Source organism: Chiloscyllium plagiosum, unplaced genomic scaffold, assembly GCF_037043375.1.
Source record: "Chiloscyllium plagiosum isolate Xiang-an unplaced genomic scaffold, Cpla_swu_hap1 HiC_scaffold_37, whole genome shotgun sequence".
In the NCBI taxonomy this organism is placed as follows: domain Eukaryota; kingdom Metazoa; phylum Chordata; class Chondrichthyes; order Orectolobiformes; family Hemiscylliidae; genus Chiloscyllium; species Chiloscyllium plagiosum.
In genome coordinates this window covers 100699208-100720942 of record NW_028270175.1, presented here as the reverse complement: position 1 = coordinate 100720942, position 21735 = coordinate 100699208, and the positions used below count along the sequence as shown (strand labels likewise).

General features: G+C 40.7%; 1 gene segment (V, D, J or C); it reads left to right on the top strand.

The window, feature by feature from the left end:
• Positions 1–299: 299 nt before the first annotated feature.
• Positions 300–20594, top strand: LOC148139886 (Ig heavy chain C region, membrane-bound form-like). The segment is given in 7 exon segments: positions 300–358; positions 10579–10884; positions 13953–14264; positions 16279–16587; positions 17043–17372; positions 20205–20332; positions 20472–20594. Coding segments are annotated over 7 exon segments (1413 nt in total).
• Positions 20595–21735: the final 1141 nt, after the last annotated feature.

Sequence of the window (21735 nt, the reverse complement as noted above, 5' to 3'; positions counted from 1 at the left end):
CTTGCAGTGCAGTATTAGTTCTGTGCGGTTTAATGCCAGTATCACTATTTAATTTGTAAAAGTGTTCGGGAATTATCGATACACCAGTTGGGGATTTTGAGAATCAGCTCATGTGTTACTCTGTGAAGTATAAAACAGTATTAAAATTTATCAAGAATGATCAGAATTCACTAGCGCAATTATGTGATGAAGATTTATCGTGACTTTATTTTGTCTGTGGTTCTGAAAATTTAAAATGATGGCAGATTTTTGATTTGTTTTATACAGAGCTAGTTATTGTGTGACCCAGTCCAGATAATGTAACACTGTGACTATCTTGATTACTGGGGCTAAGGGACCATGGTGACAGTGACTTCAGGTAAGACCCTTGAACTTTCTTCGTGACTTTTTTAAAAACTTTCTATTCATGTGACTAATTTCTGAATTAAATGAAACTCAGATTCTGTGCTTGATTTTTGTTCAGACTGATTACAGACTTCAGTTAAGGCTCAGCAAATAGTTACAGTGGGGATGATGGAGTCAGTTACTCAGTGTATCTCTTTTTGTGATCAAATGGGCATTCTGTGTGGCTGGGTTACTTGAAACACCTAATGTCTCTTAATCAGTCAGCTATAAATAATGTTTAATGTCAGTGACACCCTGACTGTGAGTTTTATTATCAACAACAAACGCTAAGAAATCAAAGATGTTCGAGACATTACTAAACATGATTAAAATATGCTAAAATATCATTATTAATTTCTTGAATATATGTTCTTACCCTGATTATATTTTCGCATTTATTTTGTTAATTAGTTGATGACAAGCAGGTTAGAAACTGTCATAAAATTTTCTTGCGGTGCTATATTGCATTCTGTTGATTAGATTCTGAGTTTGTTTTACTTGATTCTGTTGAATTGAGTTGATTGGATTTTGGCTTTGTTTTAGTTGGTTCGGTTTGAACTGTGTTTATTGGATTCTGACTTTGTTTTTACTTGGTTTTGTTGAATTGTGTTGATTGGCTTTTGAAATTGTTTTATTTGATTCTATTGAATTGAATTGTTTGGATTCTGATTATGTTTCATTCAAATCTGTTGTTTTGAGTTGATTGGATTCTGATTTTATTTTCCTTGATTCTGTTGAATTGAGTTGATTGGATCTTATTCAGTTTGTGAAATTGATCAGCGTTTTTATGCTTTCTGTAATCGGTGTTTTCTCTCTGGTGAGGAGATTGACTCTCTGGATTACTTTTCATGACCAATATTTGCGAAGTTCTTTGGTTTTTCATGAATCATTTCTGCATTTGTTAAACTTATATGACACATTTTTCTCTGCTTGATTGAAAACATTACATCCATTTGTAACGGTCTGAAAAACAACTTAAGGCAGAAACCCGGAAGTGTGAGAAATGAAAAAAACGAGTTTCTAATGCATTGACTTTTTTTTAAAAAAACTCAGTTCTAATTGTAAACTAGCTGAATTTTGTTTTGAGTAGCCTCATTCAAAATAAAATTTGGGACTAAAATCTGAAACTGCAGAATTGGTCAGATTATGTAATTGAAACTAACTTAAAATTATAATGTGGTAATATTTGTCCATTCAGTAATTTTGTTTTGACCATGAAGTGATTAATCAATATATGTCTTCAACCGCTCTACTGTGTGCTGCACAAGATTGACATGATCAGGAAGGGTGTACAGGTTGGAAATAAATTGAACTGTTGCCAGAAATGTTACAGCTTTAAGTGTTAAGTCCCCTCACAAACAAGGCTGCTGTTATGACTTGTTATTTCTATGCAATTTAATCATTAGTTTGCTGGATTCTGAGCAGGTTTGTTAGACTTCAATTTGTTTTTTTTGTGAGGTTACATCATGTTCTTGGTTCTGTTGAAAATGTTTGCAGAGCTAGTTCTGCTGCAAACACACCGTGTTGTGATCTGGTGATCGTTGATCAGTTGAGGAGGGACTGTGCTTGGGTAACATTAAATATGTTATATTTGGGAAACCGTTTCTGGTTTCTACATTGTTTTTGCAATGTTAACATGGTTGGTGACAGTGAACCGCTCCAGGTTCCCCATTCACTGCAATCAGCATGCGAGATGAAATTTCATAAAGCCAATTATTAAGTGAAAGGCAAATCGCAAAGGTTTTAGAAATGAAGGGAAAACAGATACCTTCGGGCGCCATTTTTACTTAAAAGTAATAATTAAGGATTAATCTAATCCATGCTTTACAATCCAAATTCAGAACTCCACTATCTAGTTCAATCACAAGGTGTGTTTTTTAACAGTTTACAAGTCATAGAGAAATATAAATAGAATTCCAAAAGTCTAATGTTCTAATAGTTCTTGCTCTTGAGCAAAAATGCCATGAATGTGTTATAATTGATCGACAAACACCTTTCAATTCCGTTGTACACTACATACATATTTTTCTGGATGGAAAATATCATTGGCAAAGACCATTTGGAAATTCTGCTCAATTCTATGAAGAACAGGTCAGTTTCACTGCTTTGATCAGTTTCACATGTAACTTGAGTTAATTAATTGTTGTGCCCCTGATTAAACTGGATTTACTGGATAAAATAAAACATTAACTGAATTATTTAATCTGCACAGTGCTTTAGGTGTTCCCAATCTGTGCATTTTAAATAAATAGTTACATTTTACAACAAAATATCAACTGAAGAGTCATTCTTTTGGAAACAACTGCTATAGTGAATTATGTGACCAAGGCCAAATTTCAAATTAATTAAAATAATCCATTCATGACCTCGCAGGGCAGCATGGGGCTCAGTGGTTGGCACTGCTGCCTCACAGTGCCAGGGTCCCAAATTCGATCCCACCCTCGGGTGACTGCCTGTGTGGAGTTTGCACATTCTCCCTGTGTCTGCGTGGGTTTCCTTCGGGCACTCTGGTTTCCTACCACAGTCCAAAAGATGTGCATGTCAGGTAATTGGCTGTGCTAAATTGCACATAGTGTTCAGGATGTGTAGGTTAGGGTGCATTAGTCAGGGGTAAATATAAATTAGGGGGAATGAGTCTGGCTGGACTACTTATTGTTCAGAGGGTCAGTGTGGAATTGTTGGGCCAAATGGCCTGTTTCTATACTGTAGAAACCCTACTCTTAAAACCATGGGAGTGCTTGCTGCAAACGCAGAGAATTCATTTTACATCGATGTGTTCAGACAGATGCAGTGTTCACAAATTTGCAGAAGACATGAACTAGAGGATAATAGAGCACATGATTTATTCAGACACTGAAAATTGAGTAATATTTATTTTAATTAATATACTTGACCAATTTATTGCAATGTCGCGATCGGAAGGAATCTGCTCACATTAGTTAAGTGTGACAATCATTTAGATTAGATTTCCTGCAGTATGTATCGGGCCATTTGGCCCAACAAGTCCACACCGACCCTCTGAAGAGTAACCCACCCAGACCCATTCCCCTACCCTATATTTACCCCTGACTAATGCACCTAACACGATGGACGATACAGCATGACCAGTTCACCTGACCTGCACATCTTTGGATTGTGGGAGGAAACCCACGCAGACACAGGGGAGATTGTGTAAACTCCACATAGGCAGTCACCCGAGGCTGGAAGCGAGCCTGGGTACCTGGATCTGTGAGGCAGCAGTGCCCACATTTACTTAGCCATCCGCTAAAGCGGGCAACTCCAGACAGAAGCATATTTTCAATTCAAACGTTTTTAAACATTTTCGTTCATTAAAAGCAGTTAACAAAAAAATGACCTTGCCCTAATTCCTTCAACAGAAATGCTTTCCACACTGGAGTGCAGTATTGACTTTATGCAGTGCATGCAAAATCTCCACAGTTCAAGGAACATTTTAAGAATATGTAAAAACAATTTAGAGAATAATCCATTTCCTCCACATCTGTGCTTTAATTGGCGATATTTCCCACCTCAATAATTTTGTTAAATACAATGACTTATTAAGTTTATTAACTCAGTGGTTATTTATGTTCATTGTGAACAAATTCTTGTTCACATTAATCCTCTGGTTAGTTCCTCTGATGAATGTTCAATTACAGTGAATATATTTGACGTGAGGAGTTGAGCAATGTATCCTCTAGGATTAAGTCTGTTGTGCTGTTTGTTTTAGGGCTATCTCTCACTAACTTGTCAATGGTCCTGACCATTTGTAAATTGTCCAGTTTGGATACCTGAATCTCAGACAGTTCAATTTTATCTTGAGCTTCAAAACCACTTTTATCTGCCAGAAATACAATATTCGATTAGGTGCCTCAGAATTGAGAGCCCTGACTAAGTTGTTCCAATCAGAACGAACGTTTCCGGAACAAAAGGCAGATAGCAAGAGTTTTGAAATTGGTTGTTGGCAACAAGAGATATTTGATTGAGCGAGGCAGAGGGAAATATGCTGTATATTTACTTTGTGCCTCAGTTATGCAGGACATGTTTTGCGGCACAATGTAGAATCAGATTTTTTTTGCATCTTATTATTTGAAGACCTATTATCAGCTTTTAATGTCACTGGAAACGGTCATATTACACTTCAAAACATTTTAATCTTCACCAAACTAAATAGACCGTCTGGTGCAGCAACATTCACAGGGAAAGAGGAAGGGAGTTCTAGGTTGGAATCCAGTGACAGTGAATTGATGGCAATGCAATTCCTAGATTTATTCCTCTGTAGTTCCCATAGAGTTTGAACAATTTGGAGCTGCTGTCAAAGCATTCTTCGATAAATGTTGAAATGTTACTTTAATTATACAAACATTCTGGAACAATCCCTGGTTGTTGGAAGGTGATAATAACTAACATGGTTTATGTACTGTCAAAACATGTGGGCTGTGTTCTCCGTGATAGTGTCAAGCTCATTGTGTTCAGGTCTGTTGTGATGTTGTCGTAGAGTCCCTGATTCTGTGCCGGGGGGCCTGTGTTCACTTACAACCTGTTAGAGAGGTATGTAACACAATCTCTTATCAGGTTACTTCAGTGCAAGAAAGCAGATTGACATGTCTGGGTGTTTGTTGGAATTCCACTCACAGAGGCCAATGAAATCTATTCAATCGCTGTCCTGACTTGTGTCTCTTAGATATTAAACAGAAGTTTGGTGGTTAGCAGCTTTTTCCAGATCAATATTTGTTCACAAGCTTTTGGGCATCGCTAGATGGTGTTAATGGAGTAAGTGCTCAAAGAAATCCCAGCTTTTGACTTGCTGTTATGACAATATCATTTATAACTAATCCAGAATGAATCATTTTCGAAGCATATTTGATGAGATTATGCTTAGGCTGGTTTACTTGATATTAAACCAGTGCTGGAGCTGAATTTGATTGTTCAGTACGGTGGGAGTTCCGCTGAATCCAACACTTGCAGCAGATGGTGAAAGCTTTTCAGTTGGTCTTCAATTGCTATCTCAGACCGTCCAGTACCTCTGCTAAGAATTATTTTTCCAACAGGAGTCAAGCCAACGTAATCACTGTTTATCTCAACAGGTGTGAGCTCTTGTGCCAAAAACATGAAAACAATTTGGTGAAGGGGGGAGGGGGTCTCTGGATGCGAAAGGTTAACCTTGCCTTCTCTCCCCAGGAGCTGCTAGACCTGCTGAGTTTCTTCAGAAATTTCTGTCTTTATTTTGGTTTTCTAGCATTTAAAGTTTGTTGTTTCATTGAAAAAAGTTGTGTTCGATGAAGCACGTTCTTCAGAGAAAAGATGCATTTGAACAAATTGTGAATGTTCAGAGATATTAAATATTAGAGAATCATTGAATTGGAGCGCCCTGATCTCGAGCTGTAGTTTCACAAGAAACTATGATGAAGTAACTACACACTCCAGAGCGCAGTGGCTGCTGTAATTGGGTGGAAGTTATTTTGATCACTCAGATAGAGAATGTCAATGATCCCCTTCCAAATAATCAACTGAAGATTTTTTTACAGCATGTGTGAAACAGTTAATTTGTTGAAATATTTTAATAAAAAGTGTTCACCGCCAGTGCTAGCTTAATGAATGACACAATGATAGGAAGATAGGAGCAAGAGGAGGGCACTCAGCCCCTCGAGCTGTTCCACCACTTACTTAGATCATGGAGCATCTGTGAGCTAAATCCACTGGTCTCCCTTTGGCTAAAACTCTTTAACACCTTTGATTAACAAGCAAAAACTATCCCAGATTTACTGATTCGACTGCCCGTAACAAAGGGAGACACCATTTCTGAAAGACATTCCTGTGAGTACTGTGACACAATGAGGCTGGAATTAATTGCTGATGAAAGTAAACTTTCAATCTCTGACAATTTCCAATTGAAACATCCCAATCACCATATTTCATTAATTTAACACTATACTTCCCTGGAATAAGGAAATATAATGTGTGATTGCGTTGCTAAAAATGAGGGAAGCTTCATTCCTATTATATAATTAAGAAATAGCTCTGTTCATTCAGTGAAAACACAGTCAAATCACACAAAAGGAAACCATGTCATCTTGTGTAGACACACAAGTGCCTCAAATAATTTTCAATTCTTCCAGTGGTTGTTTGAATCTCTAGACAGGTGTGGAAGTGTCAGACTTTTTATATCGCTTTGAGAAACCAGTTATCATCAGCCTATTTGAATTGCTTAAGTTTGTGTGGTATTATCACATTCGCAGCGCTGTGAGGAAGTGAGTCCCATGGCTGTGATTGAGGAAGTGAAAACGGCAGAGAAATAATTGAGAGTCAAGTTGAAGTCTAAATTGGAGGAGAGCTTTCAGGTGAAGCATTTACATGCATGTGCGCCCTTATCCTCAAGGATCACAGTTTTGGAACATGCTGCTGAAGGGACATGTCAGCATGCAAACTGGAAGCTGAAGAAGGCCCCTCGGCCCCTCCAGAATGTTATTCCATTCATGGGATCATCATTAATCTTGCTGCTCACCAGTCTTCCCAACACACCGATAACATTGAACCTGATTGTTTACTGTCCAGCAAAAGAATGGTGAAACTTTGGAATTCTCCACCACAGAAATTGATTCAGGACAAAACATTAAATGATTTCAATAAGGAGATAGATTCCTTTAATCCTTAAATAAATGCTCCGGATATGTGGGAGAAAGGCAAACAGGGTACAATATTGGTTGAAAGCCATGAAAACATTGAATGGGGCATGGTTTGTAAGTTTGCACATAACACCAACATTGGTGATATAATTGGCAGTGAAAGTTATCTAAACGTACAATGAGATCTTGATCAGCTGGGCCAATGGGCTAAGGAGTGGCAGATGGAGTGTAATTTAAATGAATACGACGTGTTGCTTTTTGAGAAGACAAATCAGGTCACAACTTACAGAGTTAATGGTAGGGCACTGGATAGTGATGTTGAACACAGGACCCTGAGGGTCCAGACTCATAGATTCTTGAAAGCGTTGTCTCAAGTAGCTCGTGTTTTGCAGGTGTTTGGCACATGTACCTTCATTGGTCAGAGTACTGAGTGCAGGAGTTGGAGCTACATGTTGTACATGTCCAAAACATTGGAATGAACTGCCAGAGGAAGTGGTAAATGCAGAGATAGGTCCAACATTTAGAAGACATTTGAACAGCTCCAGGAACTGGATAGGTCTGGATGGATATGGGCCAAAGGCAGGCAAGTGGAATTAGTTTAATTTGGGAACTCTGGTCAGCATGGATGAGCTGGACCAAAGGAACTGTTTCTGTGCTGTACGACTTTATGACTCACTGACTTTATGGTGGAGTAGGCTCAAAGTTGGAAGGTGGTGAGCAAGTGAGGGGCTAGATTAGGCATGTGGGAGAGTTTGGGCTGGTAGGCTGTGAGGTGTTGGCTGGCTGCTGGGTAAGCTTGCATGCACTCTGTCTGGCAAGGTGGCGTCAAGGTAAATGGTAATGGTCACAGGATAATTTGGTCGAATTGTGCTTGATAGGTGAGGGGTAGTTTGAGCTGAAATGCAAGAGGTCTGTCTTTGCCAGGCTAGTTTATGGAGAGGTGGGAAGGATGCCAGGCTGGTTAGTGTAGAGGTGGGCAGTGTGCCAGGCTGGTTAGTGCAGAGGTGGGCAGTGTGCCAGGCTGGTTAGTGCAGAGGTGGGCAGTGTGCCAGGCTGGTTAGTGCAGAGATGGGCAGAGTGCCAGGATGTTTCGGGGGTGGAAGGTCACTGTAATGAAGTGACAGGGGGACGTGTTGTCAAAATGCAAAGCTCGGAGTCTGGCAAAATGGTGGGTGGTAAAGGACAGATGTGAAAGGAGCTGGGATGCAATGTGCACAGGTTGACTTGGGTAAGGTGAGAGGTCAGTGATCAAGGGCTGAGGTCATGTCTTGGGTAGTGGGCTTTTGTCCGAGGTTGTGAAAATGATGGTGCCAGGTCCTGTCAGGGCCAGATTCACCATGGGCCAGGTGCAGGGCGGCAGGAGTGTAAATGAGTGAAAGGAATTGAGATCATTTGTCCATCTGGAATATAGAACATTACAGTGCAGTACAGGCCCTTCAGCCCTCGATGTTGCGCTGACCTGTGGAACCATTCTGAAGCCTATCTATCCTACACGATTCCATTTTCATCCATATGTTTATCCAATGACCTTTTAAATGCCCTAAAAGTTGGCGAGTGTACTATTGTTGCAGGCAGTGCGTTCCATGGCCCTACTACTCTCTGAGTAAAGAAACAACCTCTGACATCTGTCATCTATGTCCTCTCCTGCTAGCCATCACTATTCAAGGAAAAAGACTTTCACTGTCCACCCTCTGTTTATCTTTTATGTCTCAATTAAGTAACCTCTCAACCTTCTTCTCTCAAATAAAAACAGCCTCAAGACCCTCATCCTTTCCTCATTAAACCTTCCCACCATACCAAGCAACATCCTGGTAAACCTCCTCTGAACTCTTCCAAAGCTTCCACATTCTTTCTATAATGTGGTGACCAGAACAGTACACAATACTCCCAAGTGCAGCCACACCAGAGTTTTGTACAGCCGCAGCCTAACCTCGTGGTTCTGAAACTCATTCCCTCTATCGATGAAAGCCAACACAAAGTATGTCTTCTTAACAACTCTATCAAACTGGCTGGCAACTTTTAGGGATCTATGTACATGGACACCGAGATCTCTCTGCTCAGCTACACTACCAATATGGATTTCCTTGGATGTGTTTCGTGTGATAGGGGCAGTGTGTTCCGGGCATGAATGGGTGTATAGCAGGGTAGGGTTTGTCAATGTGAGTGGGAATTTAGGTCTAGACAGAGTAAGTGCAGTGGTTAGTCTGAGACATGAGGTTTGGTGGTGAACTGTGTGTCAGTTTGATAGTTATTAAAGTTAAAGATTACTTGTTCATTTCTCAAATCATATTTACGTAAATACTCAGCTGTAACACTCCAAAGTCTCTGAACCTTAATAGTCCTCCATTTTTCAGAGGCCTCCAGAATTCAGATAATTGTAAATGAGATGTTTCAACTTCCAGACAATTGGCATGAGTTCAGCCCTGACAGCCATCCTCCCCGTCCCAGTGCTCAGCTCCTGCCTGTGCTGCTGCTGCAGTGACCTTCCTCCCAGAGAGAACATTCTGCCTTGCATTGATAAGTGAGGAAGGCTCACTGGACCTGATTTCCAAGTATGGGGACGGCAAACACGAGGGGACACAACTTTAAAGTGAGGGGAGATAGGTAGAAGACAGATGTCAGAGGTAGTTTCTTTACTCATTGAGTAATAAGGGTATGGAATGCTTTGCCTGCAACAGTAGTAGATTCGCCAAGTTTAAGTACATTTAAGTCGTCATTGGGCTAACATATGGACGTACATGGGATAGTGTAGGTGGGATGGGCTTCAGATTAGTATGACAGAGCAGCGCAACATCTAAGGCCGAAGGGCCTGTACTGCGCTGTAATGTTCTATGTTCTATGATTCACTCTGACTTCTCTCCTGGGGTACTGCCAGCTGTTGGGTATTTCAAGCAGCACGGCACCTCGTGGGGCAGCACGCTGGTTCTGTGGTTAGTGCTGCTGCCTCACAGTGCTAGGGACTCGGGTTCCATTCCAGCCTCGGGTAACTGTCTGTGTGGAGTTGGCACTTTCTCCCCATGTCTGTGTGCGTTTCCTCCCACAGTCCAAAGATGTGCAAGCTGGGGGAATTGCAAATGTTGTGTTCAGTGATTGGGAGTTTAGGTGCATTAGTCAGGGTTAACTGTAGCATAATAGGATAGGGGAATGGGTCTGGATGCGTTACTTTTCAGAGGGTGGGTGTGGACTTGTTGGGCCAAATGGCCTGTTTGCAAACACTGTAGAATTTCGATGAATCTGCATTTCCTTGGTTTGTAGTTTGTGAAACGTCTCTGCTCTTCACAGCAATCCAGTGAAAGTGTCAGTTGGTGAGATCTTCAAACAGTTACTGGGGTGGGACCAGGATGTTCTCCTTCCTAAACTATATGGCAATGGTCAAGGTCGAGGGCATGTTTCTAAAGAGGGAACCAATGATCATGATCAGCAACTGGTAGGAAACAAAAATAAACCCCAGTTATGCTGTCGACTTCAGCGGGAGCATACTGGCAAACGTTTACAGCTGAGGATACATTTGAGTAACTGATAAGGTCAAATTTACAGAAACTAACATGCTCAATTGGTCATTCTATTGTAGAGACACCGTCTCCCCCCACGCTTTATGGCCTGGTCTCCTCCTGTCAGGAGCACAACACCGGTTCTGTGATCTTTGGTTGTTTGGCGATGGACTATTCCCCTGACGTCACCAAGGTAACCTGGAAGAAAGGTAGGGAGCTAATCACGACTGGATTGAAGACTTACCCATCAGTGAGAAACAAGAAGGGAACCTACACCCTGAGCAGCCAGTTAACCCTGCCCGGGTCAGCGGTAGATTGCCCCAGCAAAATCTCCTGTGAGGTTCAACACAGCGGGACACACAAGAGCAAAGAAATGCCATGTCCAGGTACGTGGTGTAGGAACTGAGATAAACAGATCATCTGTGATTAACATGAATAAGGCATTATTTATAACCGTTTTCACAGACTCACCTTATACAGCACAGGAAAAAGGCCCTTTGATCCACCCAATTCACGCCTATCAATAACAGCCACCTAACTATTCCAGTCTCATGTGCCAGCCTTGTGTGACTTGCCCTTGCAAGGATACTTCATATTTATAATGAGGGGCTCAGTCTCTACATGACTTATAGGTGCTGAGCTCCAGGCTAACACCACCCTCTGTTTGATTTTGTTTTCCCCTGAGATCCACTTGGAACCTCCTGGCCTTACCTTCACCCTGTGCCCCTGAGGCATTGATCTCTCCATCAAGGGGAAAGGTTTCATCCAGTTTACCCTGTCTATGCCTAAAATAATTCTAGACATTATGATAATCTTCTTCCTAATTCTCCTCTGCTCCAAGGAAAACCCCTGTCTATCTAAACTAGTTTCATAACTAAAACCCTCCAACCCAGGCAAGACCCTGGCAAATCTCATCAATACTGCCTTCAGTGTAATCACATTCCTTCGATAACATGCACACAACGCTTCAGTATGGCCTAACCAGTGTTTTATTAAGTTCCAGTATCATCTCACCACTCTTCATTGTCAATGTCTAGGCTAATAAAAGCAAATATCCAACCACCTTCTTAGCCCCTTTATCCAGACGACACAGTACTATAGGGGATCGGTGGGTACATGCACCAAAGATCCTCAGGCCTTTCCAGGGTTCCACCATTCAAAACGTCATACCTCACAGATTCTTCTGCCGAATTACATCACCTTACATTTATTCAGAATAATTTCCATTTGCAACTTTTCTCTTCACATACAACCAACCCTTTTATATCCTCCTGCAATCTAAAGCCATTATGCTCATGACTTACCAACATGACAGTTTTCATTTCATCTGTGAATTCACTGGTTAATCCTCCTAAATTTGAGTCTCAATCATTGATATGTAAGTGAAATAGCACGGAAATCAACACCAATCCCTACAGAACACCAGGAGACATAGATTAACAGTCACGCAGACACCCGATGACTATTATCCCCTGCTCCCATCACTCAGCCAGTTCTAGATCCAATCTGTCAAATTAACTCGGATCCCATTGGCTCTGATTATTGCTATCATCTGGACATCGAGTTATCTCTATGAAAACTACTATCAAATTGTTACACATGACTTCCTCTCAATAAAACCGTGTTAAAAATTGTTGATTTATCTTCCAAATGAAGACTAATTTCACTTCTCAATAGTTTCCTTCCCACTGAGACGAGCTTGACAGATCTGTGTTTTCATTATTTATCCCTTCTTTCGTCCTGCATAACAGTGCAACGTTAGCTGATCTACACTCACTTGGCACAACTGCTGTGGCCCGACAGGAATTCTAAATTATTGTCAGCAACCCAACTATTTCATCCTTTGCATCGCTCAACCGCTTGGTATACTTTTCATCTGCCCTGGAAATATAACCACTTTTCATTCAGCAAGACGACTCAGAACATCACGTCATGGTCCTAATTTCTGAAAGTACATCACAACACCCCTCCATGATTTCTGTCCCCACATTGTCACTATTACTAGTGAACACTGACACAACACATTCGTTTTGACCACAAACTAATCCTCCGGCTCCACTCCAATAATAACACTTAATGGGCATTACTGTTTCCCGAATAATTCTTTTATTATGAATGAGCCTGTAACTTTTAAAAATATTTTCCTTTATTTTGACTGCTATTATTTTCTCATGGTCCCTTTTGCTCTTCTAATTCCTTTGTCTTTCAAACTCCCCCTTGCACGTTCTGTACTCCATATTAGTTTCTATTGTTTTGAGATTTCAGTATAGACCGGAAGCCTCCCTTGTTTCTCTTTATCTCCCCCTCCATGCCCTTTGGTGTCCAGAGCCCGCTGCATTCTTGGTACCACGCAGTCGCTTCCTGGGATTTTCCTATCTCTTTCTTAAATGTGTCACACTGCTCTGACTCAGATTTACCAAGAAGTGTCAGCTTCCAGTCCACTCTGGTCAAGTCATTACCTGATCTTACTAAAACTGTCCTTCCCTTTTCAGAACTTTGGGCCAATTTCTATTCCTTTGCAGTACAATCTGAAATCCAACTGATTTACCATCACTGTCTGCAAAGTGCTCCACCATTGGTGTTTTATCCACTGGGTCGACTTCATTCCCTAAAGTTAAGTTCCGGTTCACCCCTCTCTTGCAAGGTCTGGATTAAAATTCTCTGTATTAAAAACATACTTTGTTCAAATATTCTCCTGGGGGCATTTTCAGAATTGTGCTCCCTCTAAATTTTTGACAAAATGAATATCCAAGCCTATGCAGAGGAAGGGAAAAACCTCTTTTCTCATTCCCCTATTTAATTTACATGTCTCTGAAATTTGCCCATGTATTTGCACTTGGTCTTTTGGACCAACAATAAGGTCTATCGTGCTCTCCCAATAGTTATGTTTGCTGTGTTTTGGTTTTGAAGTACTGTCCATTTGCCTTTGTTCAAGGAGATATCCATGATTTGATTTCTCTTTACAGCCTAAAATACTCTTGTCAGAATTGCAACAGAAACAACATTCTGTACCGCACACCCCCGCCCCCATCATTTTCTGTCTTTCCCTGCCTCGCCTGAAGGCACTAAATCCTGGAATATTGAATAGCCACTCCTGCCCGGCTCTCAATATGTCTCCGTGATAGCAACGGCATCATATTCTTCATTTATGCCAGTAATTCGTCTGCCTTGTTCATCAGACTCTGTCATTAAAAGGAATACCATCCAATGTTGCTATCTCCCTTCTGATTTAACCGGCCTATAGTTTCTAGACCTCTTTGACTCACTTGCAGTGTCCTATAATTTTAGCCTTTCACATTGTCCTGCTGATCTTTCTGTGTGGATCCCAGCTTCTCCAGCACTCTGCACAATTATGATTCCTGTATCCATTAACCACAAGAAACCTTGATATATGAGAACTGATTGTATTTGTTATGAAATTCGTCGGATAATGTACGCGATGTGTTTCCTAAAGGTCCAGACATTCTCCCACCAACTCTTCTCCTAACTGTGAGCTCCAGTGAAGACATCGCAAGCAGCAAGTTTGCAACCGTCGTCTGTTCAATCATCGAGTTCCGTCCGAAGTCAATCTCCGTGAGTTGGTTGAAAAATGGCCGACGCTTGGATTCTGGCTTCTTCACGTCTCCCGTGTGTGAGGCGAACGGGAACTTCTCGGTGACGAGTCGGCTGATGGTCCCTTATGGTGAATGGTACAACAGTGCGGTCTATACCTGCCAGGTCACTCATGGAGAGAACACTCAAAGTAAAAACATCACCGCACTCCAGGGTAAGAGACACAGACTGAGAGAGCTACAAATCACTCTGAACTCTGACGTGAATCAAACACACTAATTTATCAGGCGTAGTAAACAGCACGGTACAGCTTCTCGTTTCCCAACATGCCACGTATCTCATTTCAGTTTGAGTGTTACATTAGCATTGCTCATAATTCAACCTTTTGGCAAGTCAGAAAAGCATGTTTCCTCTCTGTTGAAGATAGATATATAGACAGTGAGCTTTGTTAAATAGTTTGTTGCCTGACCATGCTGGGAGAGGCATTCAGAGTGCTGAATACTTGCCTGGTAGCCGCTTCAAGGGTAAGTTTGGGGGTAGAGGGGGGATATTGGAGAGATAGAACATAGAACATAGAACAATACAGCACAGAACAGGCCCTTCGGCCCACGATGTTGTGCCGAACAAATGTGATTGAAACATAGAAAATACTGAGAGACTGAGGTCGAGTGAATGTGGAATAGATGCTTTGACTGGTAGGCGAGACTAGGACCCAAAGGCACAGTCTCAGGGTCAAAGGGGCACCGTTTAGAACTGAGATGGGGAGGAATTTCTTCAGCCAGAGGGTGATGAGTCTGTGGAACATGTTGCTGCAGAGGCCTGTGGAGGCCAGGCCATTGTGTGTATTCAAGCCAGAGATAGATCGGCTCTTGTTTAGTATGGGGAGAAGGCAGGAGAATGGCTTTAGCCCGAAATCTCGATTTTCCTGCTCGTCGGATGCTGCCTGACCTGCTGTGCTTTTCCAGCATCATTCTGATCTAAACTCTGGATTGGCCGAACAGCCTTATTCTGATCCTCTATCAAATTGACGTGGTTAAAATATGCAGTGACCCTTACTTGAAAATAAATCAAAAATGCGTTCAATGCTTCATTCTCTGCTCAGGAATGACCTGTTTATTGGACATTGTACGACATCGATTTTTATCTGGTACTGAGCTCTTTAACTTCATTTATGGGATCAGACCACAGACCAAGTGGCTATCACATTTGATGAACTGGGATAAACGTGATCTCACTAAGCTTCTTTAAGATGCTCTCTGTAATTAGTGGATGAGGCAGGATAATAAATTCTGTTGGGAATGCTACAATAGGGATGAATGAACTAGGAACTCGAGACAGGCTGATTTAGCCTGGTTTGCGGTGGCGATGTTTACACAGTGAGTAGTGGATGTCTATAAAATTAGTGACATTTCCATCGCGTTTGTAGATTAATTTAAGACGCTTTTGTTTGTTTTTTTTTCTCTCCTGCTCTATGAAGAAATTAAAAAATGCAGCTTGGTAAATAAAGTGAAAGTACAGACCAGTTATGAACTAACTGAATGGAGGGAAAGACTTAAGGAGATGGGTGTCCTTCTCGATATCCAATGCCGTACTCAATGTCTTGTTTTCAGATCTATTCCAAACACAGCCCACGAGGAACAATGACATAAATTAGAGAATGACATCACACCAATAACGCAAAGTATTTTTAATCATGTTAAATATAATGAACAGAATTTCCATGGCTGTTCACTGCTCCTGTAACACTTTAGAACTCTGCAAAGAGAATGATAATTATTTATTATAATCTGTCCAAAATTTGGGATGTGATTTGGCAGTCAGTGTGACCAGCAGCACTTGCACCTAAAGGTTATGAACATGGAAATGAACTCATTATATTCAGATTACTCTTGTCACAAGTATCAATGGATGGTCTTAAGTGAGAGACAAACTCCGAAAGAAAGGTAATTCCATGGGTTACATGATGGTATCTTCGATGATTTTACTTTTTTCACAGGTTTCACTTGTTACAAAGCCAGTGTTCTTTCGGAATAATTACACAAGGTATGTTATAGGTAATCACAAATGTTTCACAGATCAAATACATCAACAATAGTAAGCATCGTTTCAGCAATAGTTGGAGTTGCCATTTTGAAGGTGGTGTCTTCACCCTGTGAAGGAGTAATCTGAAGATTGGCTGTTTGTATCAGAAAGGGGCATTTTCATTGACTTTGATTTTTGTTTCATAGAAGATACCGAGTGCCACCCTAACACCGTTAAAATCCTCCCACCGCCAGTAGAACAAGTCTTACTGGAGGCGACGGTGACGTTAACCTGCGTTGTGTCCAATCTTCCTTCTGGAGTCAATGCGACCTGGAAACAAGAAAAGAAGCCTCTGAAATCAGAGATTGCTGACCAGCCTGGACAGAATCCCGACAGCGTGATCAGCAAATTAGACATTTCTACTGAAGCCTGGCTGAGTGGCGTTACTTTTGAATGTGTGGTGTACCATCAGAATCTACCGACTCCGCTGAGAGACTCCATCCACAAGGAGAAAGGTGAGCGGTAAGATTAAAGCGCAAAGGATCCCACGTGTAATCCAGATCCAGTTACATCAATGACAGGCTTTGATTGGTAATGAGCAAACACCGTTAGGAGCATTAATGATGCATCTGAAGGCAGGATAGCTAAGTAGCTGATTAAGAAAAAGATGGACCAAAGGATATTGTATTCTGATTAAATCAGATAAGGTGGGAAGAAGCCTGGGATGGGACGCCACCATCAGCAATGACAAATGGACAGAATGTCTTCGTTGTGGGCTGGAAAGATGGAGGCAACATTCACATTAAACTTTCCTTTTTTTAATGAACAGTATGCGTACCATTCTGCTCCTTTAGAAAACGAAATTAAATAAATCCCAAATTAAACATGGCGTATTTTAATATTTAGTGAAATTGTGATATTGGTTCAGGATTTTTTTGATTGATTTATATTTGTCTCAAATATTCTGCAGTGATTAATCCGCTGGAGCCATCAGTGTCGGTCCTCCTGCCACCAACAGAAGAAATCTCCGCTCAGAGGTTTCTCTCCCTCACCTGTTCAGTGAGAGGTTTCTCCCCCCGAGAGATCTTCGTCAAGTGGACAAACAATGACAAGCCGGTGAATCCCAGTAACTACAAGAACACCGGGGTGATGGCGGAAAGCGACAACACTTCCTTCTTCATCTACAGCCTGTTATCCATTACAGCGGAGGAGTGGGCCAGCGGTGCTTCTTACTCCTGTGTGGTGGGACATGAAGCGATTCCATTGAAGATCATCAACAGAACAGTCGATAAATCCAGCGGTAAACCGAGTTTTGTAAACATTTCACTTGCACTGATGGACACTGTTAATTCATGTCAATAAAAATCTCAAAGTTGCATTTAATAATTCAACAGAAGTAATGAAGTGTTTTTTTTCCTCCAGTTGTGAGTTAAATACTGAATTAGTTGTTTCCCACTCTGACTTACATTCCATCTGTGTAGTTAAAGTGTACTATTAACAGGTCTGTAACAAGTGTCTTGTGCAGTTAATGTTCTCTGCTCAGATACACCCTGGGTCAGAGACAGAGTAAAGCTCACACATTGCAGGATTCCACCAAGTACCTTATCCATCCTAAATCCCTCTGTGATACAATCTGACAATGTCCATTTTATGTCAAGGGTAGGGCACGAGTTTTGAACTTGGTGTTTTTGATTCCCCCGATTGGACATTCTTACAAACTTCATGTCAGTTTTAAACTGCCAAATTGCACCAATTGGAAATGTAAATTTAAGATACTTTAAAATTAAATTTGATTGGAACATACCAATCGTAAAGAGTGCAGAACAGTTTGAATGTAACCTTTGTTTCTGGGGAACTGCCAGGGATCTTGCGCCAGCGCATGAGTTGACAGAATGTATCTTCACTTTCACACCAAAGAGAATCAACAGATAAGTTGTTGTGGAGCAGAGGGGAGGGGAACGATGAATGGTCTGTCCTCTTGCTCCCTGTGCAGAGGTTTCATGGTGCATGTCCTCTGTAATGTAACCCAGTTGCTAACAGGGACAGTCAACTTCTTGCTTACTGTCCAAAGATTTAACATTTCCATGCAAAGCAATACCTTTGAAGCATGTTAGACACGCTTGGCTCTGTTAACAAATGATTAACATTGATTCCCATAATCCGAAACTGGTGTTTGCATCGTCCCAGTTTGAATTCCATAGTTTTGTCTCAGTTTTCTGGAACACATGGGATCAATTCTGGTATTCGAATACCTGATATCATTTTGTTTCACATACAGAACACAAGTAGACATTTTCTAATAAACATATTCAGAAATGTTATCTCTGGGACAGTGGGGATTTGAACACACGCCTTTTCTCTCAGAGACAGAAGTTCTATCACTGCAACAGAGGAGTTGCTCATAAAACGCTTATCTCTGCACAACGATGGGAAATGTTTCCTGCAACACCAAGGTCAAAATCTAATTATGGGCAATGCATTAAAATTAGAACAATAAATTAGAATAATAAAAATTGCAGTCTGGTATAAGAACAGATACAGAGAGATGATCGCAAATACACACGGAATGACACATATACGGGCTCTCACCTAAAGACACATATTTATGTGCACACTCAAATGTGCATATAGATAAGATGTCACACATGCATACTCACACAGAGCCACACATGCAAGTGGTACTTGAACACTCACCTAAGCTCATATAAAAACTCACATACACCGAAAGAAAATCATTTGCACAAATGAACAGGAGTACTCACACATAACCATGAGAAACATCGACACACGGTAACACACAAATGGGCATGAATACATATACATTCATCCAGCACAATGCGTCCAGACATACACACATGAACACACAGATACAAAATCTGAAAAATGTCCTCCCACATGTATACTCACACAGGCACGTAAGTGCACAGAGATAAACATTAATATCATTATTTTCCCATTTTCAGAATCACAAACATACGATGACAGAGGCAGCTTAATTAGTTATTTTTAAACCACATTGATCAGCATGTATACAATATCACACACACACACAAATTCAGAGTCTCACATGCAGACACACAAGTGCATAGATGAACAAATAGAGGGGCGTTTATTAAATAAGGGTAATGGGCACAAGGATCAGCAAGCATCCACAAACAATAGCACAAACAAGCTGATCAGGAGATGGTTTGGGAAAGATTGCCACACAAGCAATCATCATCATATAAATATAAACATCCATCAAAACATAACATTGCATGCTAACATTTATTAAGCATAAACATGAAAATAACACAGTGTAGGTAGGATCTGAAACAGGCACAGAAGCACACGTTTTAGATAGCACTAATGAAAAGTGAACACTCACAAAGACATTACAAGATAAGCATAGGCAGCAACGAAGTGGCATATTAGCATGATGATGCTTACACAATGTGAAAAGACCAAAATGTAGGTGCACAAACACATGAGCACACCAGCAGTAAAGGAACAGGAATATGTTTATTGATGCACAGACTCCAACATGGGCTAGAGTGAAGCAAGAGACTCTCATAACCACATACACAAACATTAAAGGGAAACCAAACACACCAAGCAGTGGATCAAATAAATTAAGGGACACACGTACAAAAACTTATTCCTAAATATACAGATCCTTCAAACACAAATATGAAGCAATGTCCTGACTGTGATGTCACTTATATTCATGATTTGCCAAGCAATTGGTCACCAATACAAAAGATGAGAATCACATTTGAACTTTTATTCAGTGCTGGCCACAATTTTCAACTAAAGTGCTGTCACAGCCTATATTTAAAATATAATGATATAATTAAAATCATCATTCGTAATAAGCATTCTTCAAATAATAATATCCTTAAATAATAGATGAAAAGAAAAATAATTTAAAACGTTCTGACATGGACAATGAAGAAAGAACATGTGCACTTAGTATTTGTAATTTCTTGCTGAGTCAATAATGCATTAATAGATACAGATAAGAGTCACACTTGAGAAATCCCTGACTGCTTTATGAAGATGTAATGGTCTCCAATTACATGACTTGGATGCAGATAGATCGATCTGGATCAAAAAACAATCTAAATGCGTCCTCTCGGCTTTATATTCATAGATTCAATAGATCGCACTTGGATTGAAGACTATGAGGATGATAACAGCAACATCTGGACAACTGCTTCCACGTTCATCACCTTGTTCTTCCTGAGTATTTTCTACAGCGCTGCCGTCACTCTGGTGAAGGTGAGAATAATCACATCTTTCTCACGCCAATCAGCCCAATATGTTGTGTGAAATCTCGAAGTGTGACATTGAATAAACATTAAATCTGAAAGTCCCTGATCATAAACATCTGCGTCATTGCTTTCTCTCTCTTTTCCAGGTTAAGTGAATGAGTTGTGGACCCCTTTGATTTTCCTGATCTGCTTATCAAGGTCTCTGAATTCCCAATCTCCAATCTGTCCTGTTGCTGACTCTAACAGTGAGATGACTTCAGTTTATCAGCGTGTTACTGAGACAATTATTGATGGATTTTCCTTTTTACTTTGATATCTTTGAGATGGTTGTGGTTGGAAGAATTTGTAGCTTCCCAGTTGTTTGAAGCCCGTTTGTTTTGTTTTTATTTGTTCCTTACTCAGAATGGTTGCCTAGCCTTTCTGATGAGCCTTTGTATTCCCTTTCTTGTGACTGTTACTGATGTACAGAAAATTCCCAGCTCACAGCGCATGTGTTCTCGTCTCAATGTGGCATCCAGCCATTATATTCACTTCTGTTAGCTTTTACATCAATCTTTTGGATAAAAATGCTTTCTGAAATGGTTAATAAATCTCGAATGAATATGCACTAATCTTGAGTTTGCTTAATTCTTTCTTCAAGGCCAGTCAGTCATAATACATTTACCCACATCCTACTCCTTTCCCAACCAAATACTTTCACGTGTTCTGTTTGATTGTATTTTATCCAGTCATTTAGTTTAATGCTGCTCTACCATGCAGCCCACTAATGTAAATACATCTTTCATACGATATGCCTGATGGAACACTCCAGAGGCAGAATGATGAGAGAACATTTCCACTTATGCACCAAGGGTCACGGCCTCGGGTCACCTCATGATAATTTTATAGGTTCCACCAGAAGCCGAAAAAAAGCAGACAACGGAGTTTGAAAGTTTACTCTATACTGTCTAAACTAAAAGTACTCCCAATGTCAGGGCAGCCTGGGTTAGTAATGCAGAAATCGCCACCTAAAGCGCCCAACGAAACATTCATCAGCCAAAAAAGTCAACGTTCAGTCAGGTTTTCAGACACAACACGTGCACAATCCAAGGGCAGATTCTCAAAACTGGAGTTTTTCTCACACATAAATCTCATGGAAAACAATTCCTGGGATCTACTTGACACAGCACACCTGTCAAATCCCAGGGAATGAGACTGAGATCTGTCTGATACAGGGATATTACTGAACAGCAACCCTCAAAAATAATAAATCAGAGGTCGCTGTGATCAGGCAAGGCACAGCTCATGAGTACCTGAAATATTCAGCCATTAAGATCTATATGACGCAAGACGGAATTGGGAACCAATCACAGCAACTGGTCACAGAGTCTGGAAACTATCAGCAGAGGAGAACAGTCCCAATTTCTCAGC